This window comes from Gymnoscopelus braueri, assembly GCF_963280865.1.
Source record: "Gymnoscopelus braueri genome assembly, chromosome: 2".
In the NCBI taxonomy this organism is placed as follows: Eukaryota; Metazoa; Chordata; class Actinopteri; order Myctophiformes; family Myctophidae; genus Gymnoscopelus; species Gymnoscopelus braueri.
Window position 1 is genome coordinate 6,988,581 of NC_137604.1, and position 10,758 is coordinate 6,999,338.

The window sequence follows — 10,758 nt, forward strand, 5'->3', positions numbered from 1 at the left end:
ATTCTTTGAAAGTAGGCCTATTCAAGGTATGAAAATCAAAAAGCTTAAAAAAAGAAAAGAAAAAATAAGCTTCAAAGAGAGATCGTGGTACCCTCAGTCAGGGGCGGATTAACCCTTCGTGGTGCCCGGTGCTTGGACCCGGTTTGGTGTCCCCCCCCCCCCGGGGCGGGGGGGTTGCTGTGCGGAGCACGGTTCGGTGCCCCCCGGGAGCGTTTTGTAAATGGGGGGGGGGGGGGGGGGGGGGGGCGCGGAGCCCTGCTTCTTCACGCCGGAAAAATCAGTCTGATGTAGCCGTCGTCTCCTGTCAGCTGCTGGACACAGAAGGGACAGTCGGCGTGAAAGCTGTCTGTCTCATGAGGCAGTGCCATCTGACTCCAGAAGGTGGCGGTCTTCTCTGAACACACATGGCCACAGGGGACGAACGCGTGGGTGAGGGGTGCGGCGTCCAGGTAAAATCTCTTCTCGCAGCCCAGCTGCAGAGGCACGTAGGGGCCCCGCACCCGGCACTTGGGACACTTGCGCTCCTGAACCTCCGCTTCCACCTAGAGGGTTATCACCAACATGACATTATAGCTGATGATTAGTAGTCATTCAAATAATTGCGAGAACATTTAAACACAAATAAAATCACTTTTTTGGCTTTGTAAACAAAAGTTGCACAAGGCAGATATGACTAATAACGTACAAAGCCTATAACTACAATATGGAAAGAAATGCCTGTCAATGACAGTCAATAGTCAAGATGAATAATGTACTATGTACTGTATTTTATAATTGCATACAAGAAATACATCTGGGAAAATATCTTAACTACTCATAACATGTCTGAGCCTTTAGATAGCATATTTTCAAAATGTATCAAAAGATGAATTCATATGGATAAATGGAAAGTATTTACAATTACAATTACGCTAAACAATTGTGATTATCTCAAATAATTTGTAATTATGTAATAATTGCCACAGGCCTAACTTTCACCTCAGCCTCTCTGTCGAGGACATGACCACACTGGAGGTAGGCCCAGGGCTGCTTCGCGTCCAGCGCCTGTGTTTCTTGTATGACGTTGAAGCCCACCGAGTTCCCGGCAGAAGGCTCCTGGCACAGGACCTCCAGGTGTTCGATGGTGGGCATGCGCGCCAGGCCCTCGGCCGTGCGCCACATGAGGGTCACACCACACAGGTAGATCAGCGAGCCGTCCACCAGTTCCTGAGACTCATTGTGCACCTGGACGGAAACCTGAAAAGATGGGATTTGTTGACAAGAATTCATATACATGATGAACATAGATGTGTACACAATTTGTCAAAAGGATAAAACAAAACAAAAGAAGCTGAGATTCGTATTTCCATGTTGTGGTCCTTTGAGTTCTTGTGCAAATGTGTTTCGGGGAAGGGATAGCAGAGAAATACAATATAACTAAAATGGCAAAACACACATAATAGGCGAACATTCGAGGAATATAGGCCAAAGGATTTGGTGTAGAGGGAAAAATGGAAGTGACCAAGTATATACCCCTGGGGGACCCCGGTAAATAGTATAGGTAAATAGTAAAAAGTATAGCGTTTAAATTAAAGCAACATACAAATATCTAATATACATACAGAAGATGTAATAAGGGTCTCTTGGACCTCCTCATAGCCACCTGGCAAACGGTCTAAAAAATTATGCTAAATATGTACTGTGTGTACACTGTTTGTTGTGAACATACATGTATGTATGTATGTATGTATGTATGTATGTATGTATGTATGTATGTATGTATGTATGTATGTATGTATGTATGCATGTATGTATGTATGTATGTATGTATGTATGTATGTATGTATGTATGTGTGTATGTATAAAATTGCCTAGAGGTTGGTTGGCCTGTGGACCGCAGTCACAAATGTAACATCCGGTCCTGCCAGGCGCACCGTTGCACCGATCCACACCAAACTTGGCTGAAACGCTGTTCAGGGGCCTGCCATGAAAATAGTCACACCGAAAAACCAAAGTTGCACACATATGGGGCACTACAGCAGTGTTTAACACTTCAAATGGCCATAACTCAATGACCATTGCACTGGTCAGCGCAATATAGGGCTGGATTTGAAAATCTAGTACTGTATATAGTCCTCACCTTCTTCCCCTGCCGTTGCTCCCGGAGGGTGTAGGTGTCGCCGCACACCGAGATCTCCCTCCACAGGCCGGGCTTGGAGTCCTGAGTGAAGCCATGGAGCGGGTGCATCACCAGCACGCCGTTGGTGGTCAGTCCGTCCCTCTGTCCATCCTCACCTGTCTCCCATATAACTGCCTTCTCCTGCAGGGGGAGGAAGGCAGTTTAGTTGTTATACAAAGTATGGATTGTTACTTAAGTAAAAGCAGCAATACCACAAAATAATAAATAATAAATATAATATAAACTATGAATAATAGTCATGTATTCAAAATGTTACTTGAGTTAGTATCGGCATCAAAATACTTATACTTCTAAGTAAAAGTACCAAACTTTCGTTCATAATAGATTAATCAATTAATCAAACAAGTAATGAATCCCTGTTTTCTTTTTTTTTTTCATCTTTATTTACCCAGGGTAGGTATGCTGAGCATGAGTGCTCTTTTTCAGCAACGCCCTGCACAGTCACACAGACACAATTGTGTAAAACATTTCATTTCATAACCTACACCCAGGAAGATGTTCTTAGAGGAGTCGAAGGCGCCGCCGTAAATGCGTGCGGCGTAGGGCGAGCTCCTGTGGCAGATGATGCGGCAGGCGAAGCGCGAGATGGTGTCCTTAACCGACATGGGCACTGTGTCCGTCACCACAAAGTCAATGGTACTCTCCGTGGATCGCCCAATCTGTTATAGACAAACACACAAGGGGTTTCACATTTCTCAAAGCTCGTTTACATACACCTAACAAGACACTGAACCCCCCTTATCCCCCAATCAGGAGAGAGAACCCCAAACAGACCATTCATCAGCTTCAATTTTGTCAGCTCCTTCTTTGGTGAAAATGTTTTTTTCTGTTTACTAAAGAGCTGGAAATTCAAGGAGGGCCCTCTTATTGATCAAACCCTCTATAACTATCAGAATAACTAACGTAAGTACTTTAAGTCCAAATGTATTTGTATATATATATATTTTTTTTTATACTTTATTTTTTTAATGTGGGCACCACAGTGATGTAATCATGTCGACTACAGAGACAACACGAAATACAAAACACAAACACAAAACAGAGACAAAAACAAATAAGACAAATAAAGCACAAGATTGACACCAAGTATACATCAGTAAAAAGGAAAAATATATATTTATTGGTTACAATGTTAGTGTTTTGGCAATTATTTGGGGGCCCTTTGGCAAAACATAATGTATGCATTATGGATCTTACAAACCTGAAACAGGTCCTTAGAATTATCAGGAGCGTATTCCACCACGACTGTGGTGACGTGGTTGTATATGCTGCAGAACTGGTCCTGGTCCTCGCTGATAGCCTATGGAATACAGAGAAGTTCACTGTTAGAAACCACCAGTTCTGGATAAAGCACTCTACCTCAGTACTTGAGTCAAAGCATAGATACTCCAGGACAGGTCAAATATTACTTGCTCTGTCAAATTTGTACGTTGAAGTACTGGATTACTTGCTTTAAAGTGACCACATACAGTTATTCGAGTTCTAGTAAAAAAAAAATTGGTACTTTTACTTAAATGGAGTATTTACATTTTTGATACTATTATAATAATCAAATTCGTAATCAGAAATAATCAAAATTCTTGGAAAATGGTGATCTATCTATAAGCTTCAAGGAGCTTGTGAGATTTTTGAATATCTGAAGTTTAAAACAGGGTTTTAAATTATTTATTATAATTATTACAATAATGAATAACAATAATTATTGTCCAATAACATTATGAGATGGTCATTCTGCATTTTGATACTATAAGTATTATTGTGATGCTTATAAGGACTTTTACTTTTAAAGAAGTATTGTGTACACTGTGGTATTGCTACTTAAGTCCCACATCTGATCGTACCTGTGGATCGCCCATGTGTACAGTGCTTGGTTTCACACCGTTGGCCTTGGGTCTCTTGTACAAAGCGAAGGGGCTTTTCGTCCTGGCCTCGTCCCCGTTGGACAGGAGTCCATTGTACCTGTGAAGAGAAGATGAAACAGTGGTGGCAACACTGTGGTTAATAAAGCAAGCTTGCCACAAGCTTAATTTCTGTTCAGATCTTTAGAAAGGCAAGTAATGCGTGGACAGTGCAGTAATATTAACTTTTCTATTATTTTTATAGAAATGCTTTACTCACAAGTTCATGCTTTGTGTAACATTCTGTCTTTTACTTTTATGACATATCACTCTGAACATGGAGAAATAAAATAGTCATAAATGATGATCCTTTGTGTTTGGCTTGTGTGGCTACGTCTGCCAACAGTTCCACAAATCCCCCTTTTTTTATTTTCACACTTCTTCTTTGATATGATTCTGCACACTTTTAACCACTAGTTAACCGGGGTCCCACAGGGCTCTATATTAGGTCCACTAGTATTTCCCTCCACACCAAATCTCTTCATCAAAAAAATAGCTGATCTACAAGCTTTAGGCAGAATCACAAAGTGACAACAGAGATGCCATTTCTTGTATGTAAATTCAAGGAGATATTTTTTTTGCACACCAGAGCTGGCAGTAAACACAAGCAGAGTTCACTGTTGTTTTACCCACCATGGTGGCTGGTAAACCAAACAAGTTCATTCAGAACTCAGCCTCTTGCCCTTGACCTAGCTATATGTCTCTACACTACACAATTCCTATTCAAACTACAATATTGTCACTTTCGGGTGGCAACCTCATATGTCCAACTCCAAAACCATTATTTTTCAGTAAATGTGAAACATAACCTTTAGTTATTATTTAGTCACAAGCTCTTGTCAATACATTTTCCCTTTCAAACATTTTACAAAATAGCAAAAACAGCAACATCAACAAGCTCACAATGCATCACATTGCGACACCTTATGAGCTTGTAGATCAGCTATTGTCTCTACTTTTGTACGACAACAGGGCATTCATTTACAACAAAAAAAGCTGTAAACAAGGATGATTTCTGCCTGACAGCAATGCATGTAAAACCAACACCGTCAATGGAAAACATAATTACTGCGTTTCTTCAATGAACTTGCTTTGTGTGTGTGTGTGTGTGTGCATGCGTGTTAACTTGTAATTAATTTGAAGCCGACAACTTACGAAATGACAATCTCGATGGCTTCATTAGGAAGTTATTATTTTCTTATTTATTTTGTATTATCTTTTTGTTTTCTTTTTTTCTTTCCAATATGGCTGCTGTGCATAGAGCCTATTCAATGAATCCTCCTATAATTTGACAAACCTCTGTGGCCATGGTGTCTTGGTAAGCAAAACTGTGTGCCCGTTTCTCCTCACTGGCTGGAGCACTTGAACTGATTTTGCACACAGCCATTGCCCATTACCATCTGAACTTAACTGCGAAGCCCGTTTCTCAATTTCATCAAATCTCAGCTTTTTATTAGCCATTGTGTGTCAAACAATGGGAGATAACGTTGCCAGGTTTCGCGGGTTTCGCGCGAGAAACAAGCAGCAAGGTCTGTACTTTCGCCTGCGGCCCTACAAGCAACAAGGTCTATGAAAAGAAGGCCAAACGAAGCGCCTTCACACATATACATTGCCTCTTGGAAAAGAGCCGATCTACAAGCTCACAACGCGTCCCCACACCCACCTGCACTTTCACAACCAACGCCAAAAACACACTACCACCAATATTGCCCCTAAACCGCTTACAATAGGCGAACATGGCAACACCGAGCCACATTCCATTCACTGCGTTCCGTTCACCGCTGCACACCAACAGCACAACACAACCACTTCACAGACACGACGACATCGGGGTGACCGCGACGGGACCCGCGGGGTGGAGGAGGCGGGGGGCGCCACGACGGGACGCACAGGGGGGGGGGGAACCGCGCAACAGGACGTGCAATAACCCCAAGTTTGCAACTACTTTCACCTGCGCCCTTCACCGGGTATGGTCTAGTATTAATAAATGTATGTTTCATCATACCCCAGGACAATGAGCTCCCCATATTTGACTGGGCCTTTGATGGAGGCCGGTGAGGAGGACATCTTTGGGGGGAGGGCAGGGTTTGTGCAGGGCTCAAAGTCTAGTGGTTGTTGCTGTCCTTTACGTCTCACTTAACCTGCAGACATCACAAGAAAAACACATGTGAGGTTTCATTCTAAAATGAGACATTCTCCCTTTAACCACTTAAGTCCTGTATATACTTTAGTGTACGGTGAATAGCGGAAATAGCCAATCAACGTTTCACATTCCGACACTTGTGAGCTTGTTAATCTAAATATCTTTGAACATTTTGGACATTTTTTCAATGTTTGAAAATGTCCCTCTCTACAATGACATAGGCCTACCCAAAATAGGGACACCACATTTAAAGTGGTTAATACAAGTGTCACTTAAAAAAAAAATCTGAAGTAGGTCGAGGTAAAACCCAACTTTAGATAATATTGCAGTTGTTGTTATTGATGGTTGTTACTTAATTAATACAACATTTTAAATTACATACCACAATTATTCAGCATTAAGCATTCATATCTTGCTGGAATTCACCCCCACAAACATAGAACAAATGGAATGAAGTATATGAACCAAAAATTGGAGGCAGACTAAACAAGCTAATCAATGTTGCATGTGGAATTCAGTGGAAGTACTTTTAAGTCGTTTTTTTTTTAAACTTTATAGTAAAATTAGCAAAATTAACAAGTTACAAGTAAAAGTACTGTATCTTAAAGAAAACAATCACTTAAATGACAAAAGGAAAAGACAATTCACCTTACTTACTTGACTTATCTTTAGTAGGATATCCAACAACGGCTTAAAATAAACTAATAGCTTCTCAATAGGAAGTTTTGTAGTAATTATAACAGCTCCTCTGTTCGGTCAAGTCCTCAAGCCTCAATGTCTGAACTGAGGTTCATGATGTGCTATTTAGTATTTATATGTACTGCTCTCTCTTTATCTCTGATTCAATCATTTACAGTTCTTTGATATACACTAACAGCCTGATCAAAAACCTGTTCAGCTGATTCAGTCATTTACAGTTCTCTGACAATCAGCTTGATCAAAGGGTTCTCTCTCTCAATGCAAATCTATTCAATTCAATTCAATTCAATTCAATTCAAAGGGGCATGAGAACACATGTTTATATTGTCAAAGCAAAAGTGAAACAAAACTATAAAAAATAAAAATAAAACATAGGTACAATTAAATAGGAATAGAGAAATGCGTAAACAGAGCTGTGTTACATTGCAACTTACAGAATCTTACAAAGCCAGACAAATTGTATTTGCTTTAAAAAAAAAGTTAACATCTAGGAAAAGTTAGCTTAGGAAAAACATTTGAAACAAATGGCATACATTTATCAATGGGTTAGGGTTAGGGTTCACTTTGTATAAACCTTTGGGACGAATAGCAGCAAAGTTTTCACAATGTATATAACGGTATAGTTGCTCTGTTTGTATTACATGTTTCTATATATCAAGATCAATCAGTGCAGACATTGCAGAAATACACATGTACAGTATTCCATTACACATCCTTCTCCTGTCACAACAGCTCACACACCTTGATGCTGTGTTTGCACATTGTTGCACATAGATTTTTTTTGTGATTAACACATTCCATGCCAGAGTTTAATATCATAATGTAGGCTATCTACTCACCAGTGCCAGCGATTTATTGTTGTTTTTTTGTTTTTTTCACGTCATCACAGACCTCGCTAAATACCTTATGATCGCGCGTTAAACTGTTTGTAGACACACAGGGTAGCTGTGTGAGTGGCCCAGTGAAGAAATGTTCAATCGGCGACATTCCATTTTGCAGTAGTTTCTATTAAACAGCGCGGAGAAAAACAACACCGAGATAATGGCGGATTAGCGGAAGCTTTAGAGCGGCGGCGGATGGGAACGAAAATCTTCGATTGACATTCATTTCCGTTTCCGGTGTGCTACAATGAAATGTGTCACTGCGAGGGAGGCCTAGAATGAAATGTGTCACTGCAAAAAAGAAAGAAAAAAAAAGACCACTTCGCGTAGATCTACGCGACTGGCACGCTGCGCAATTATTTAGGTTCGCATAGAACTACGCGATTGGCACGCATGTTTTCAAACTGTCCTTGGGTGATTGTAATCTGTGGAAAGAATGTGTCTCTGATGTCTTGGTACAGTAGCTCAACGTCTACCTCATTTTATGAGCACTCTTCTCTTGGGAGCCCGATCTGACTGATATTGTCCTTCTAATGAATGAGGAGAACTTCAGGCCTCTCTGTGTGTGCGGGTGTGTTTGTGTGCGGGTGTGTTTGTGTGTGTTCGTGTGTGTGTGCGTGCGTGCGTGCGTGCGCTGAAAGTGACTTGGAAGGAAGGAATGGCAGGCCTAATATTAGTAATGCATTTTGGCTACAGTACGTGCAATAATGCAACTGCAGACATTATATTGCCTTGTGTTAGGCTATTCAATATTTGTTTACATTGTTTTTAATTAATATTCATTTAATTTACAATAATTCAACTGTATGGCATGCTAATGTTTTGGGACATATTGTCTTTTATTACTACAGAATAGTAAATAAATAATTTTACAGAATAAATAAATATACGTTCGAAATAACTGATCTCAATATGGACCCATAGTGATTATAAGTTTTGTCATAATCATGTAGCGCTACAACAGAGGCACAGCCATGACAGCAACGGAACAAAACAATGTTTAAAAAATGGATATCTTTTTCTTTTTCCTTTATTTATTCAGAGAAACCCATTGAGAGCAAGCTCTCTTTTTCAAGGACGCCCTGATAACAAACATTTGAATCACATTACAATGTAACAACTAATTTAACAATAACGCAAAAAAGAAAAGCAGAAGCATAAAACAACATTAAAATAATCGCAAAAGGCGGTGAATCAGACAATACAGTGAGGACATGGATAACAACACAGAGATTTAAAAATCAGATGAAAACTAGAAAAAGTGCTCCTCGGAGCACAGGTCTCCGCCAGGTCAGGTACGTTATTCTGGCCTCCTGGTGGCGCTATAATAGGCCAATATGAAAAGGGTGCCATTTATTGTCAGGTCTTTCACGGCAATCAGACACTGCATTCATGATTTGAGGCATTTTGTTCCAAACATTTGTTTTGCTAAATTAGACCTGCTGGTGGCGCTATAACAGGCCAATGTGAAAAGGGTGGCATTTCTTCCTCGGCCTAGTGGGAATGTGCGTGTGAAAATTCACGGAAATCGCAAGCTGTGTGCATAGTTTGAGGCTTTTTGTTCAAAACGGACCAATCCTGCAAACTTTGGAAGCCAACCATAGGCAATGAGGATGGAATATGGGAAATCGGACAGATTCGTGTTGATCACATGACTATAGAGATACTGTGTACCGATTTGTATCACGTTTGGATAAAATCTGTAGGAGTAATGTAAAAAAATGGGTTTTGCACAAATCGGCCTCCTGGTGGCGCTATAACAGGCCCATGTGAAAAAATTGTGGCAGAGGTTCTGAATTGGCATCCAGGGAGTGTGTGTGCACAGTTTCGGAGCGACCGGGCCAACGGTGCCGGAGATTAGCTGCTAACACACAGACAGGACGGACACACACACACGGACACACGGACGGACGGACAGGGGTGAAAACATACTCTCTCGCCAGGCCGAAAGAGACAATAAACAGTGTTACATGAAACAGGTGCAGTCACTATGTAGTGTGTCCTCAAGAAGCACCCTGAATGTCTATATTGAGACCAATCGCACCAGTTTCAGAGAGTCCTGAAGTTTGTTCCATTTGTGTGGAGCATAATACATGTGTTGAGTGACCAGTAACCTTTGGTTCCAAAAGCGAGGATAGGTATAAAGGAAGTTGCTGCACACAAGGCCTTATAAATACATAAAATACAATGTTGCTCTCTACGAACTGCGAGAGATGGCCAACCCACTTTATCATATAAAATACAGTGATGGGTGAGATAATCTAGCCTGGTAAACCCTCCCTCCGGAAATCTCAATTCCATTTCATTTCAGGAGTGAGTCTGGCATGATCCGCCTGTCTGCAATATTGGCTGTGCTGGAGTTGGGCGGGAGTAATACCGTTGACTGACAACCCCTTCAGCCAATGATAATTTTTCCCCTTCAGCCAATCAGCAGTTCACCAGTCTTAATGTGACGCGACGGGACTTTTGAGACAGCCATACCCAAAATGGGTTGCCTTTTTCGGGTACAATGGTGTCACTGCCCGCCCCTACCGGTTCTCTAATTTTTTTTTTTTAAATAGGCTTTGTCATGATTAATTGACCACATATATGAAGTTAAACAACTAAATTCTATCCAAACGATATCTTATAAGTAAATTCCGTGCCTCAAAATAGAAGTTAGAGAGCTTTTTGAAGTAAAAAAATAGCGGAGAATTGGCCGCACAAGAAAAAGATGGCTGCCGTTCGTGTTTTGGGCTCACTCGAACTCGCCACCTGATTGGCCAACGTAAGCTGTCAATCACAGAACAATGAGCGACGACGCTGATAGGCCCGGCCGTTTGGCATACAGAGCCAATATTGCAGAAAGGCGGATCATGCCAGACTCACTCCTGAAATGAAATGGAATTGAGATTTCCGGAGGGAGGGTTTACCAGGCTAGAGATAATCATCGTCAGTAATAAAACGCAAAGCACTGTG

At 41.1% G+C, this 10,758-nt stretch overlaps 2 protein-coding genes across 2 annotated transcripts in view; both read right to left on the bottom strand.

The window, feature by feature from the left end:
- Window positions 1-6,144, bottom strand: part of LOC308093703 (E3 ubiquitin-protein ligase pellino homolog 1-like) — a gene marked incomplete at both ends in the record, with an annotated part of 70,964 nt that extends 64,820 nt beyond the window's left edge. The window contains 2 exons of the mRNA XM_080440030.1: window positions 4,021-4,138; window positions 6,083-6,144. Of these exons, the coding sequence (XP_080296156.1) occupies window positions 4,021-4,138; window positions 6,083-6,144 (180 nt within the window). The remainder of the gene's footprint in view (window positions 1-4,020; window positions 4,139-6,082) is intronic.
- Window positions 264-4,010, bottom strand: LOC308104865 (E3 ubiquitin-protein ligase pellino homolog 1-like; the record flags this gene model as incomplete). The annotated part of the gene is made up of 6 exons (XM_080455443.1): window positions 264-542; window positions 973-1,224; window positions 2,120-2,299; window positions 2,665-2,838; window positions 3,381-3,479; window positions 3,984-4,010. 6 exons carry the CDS (start codon window positions 4,008-4,010, stop codon window positions 264-266), a joined length of 1,011 nt encoding a protein of 336 aa, XP_080311569.1.
- Window positions 6,145-10,758: the final 4,614 nt, after the last annotated feature.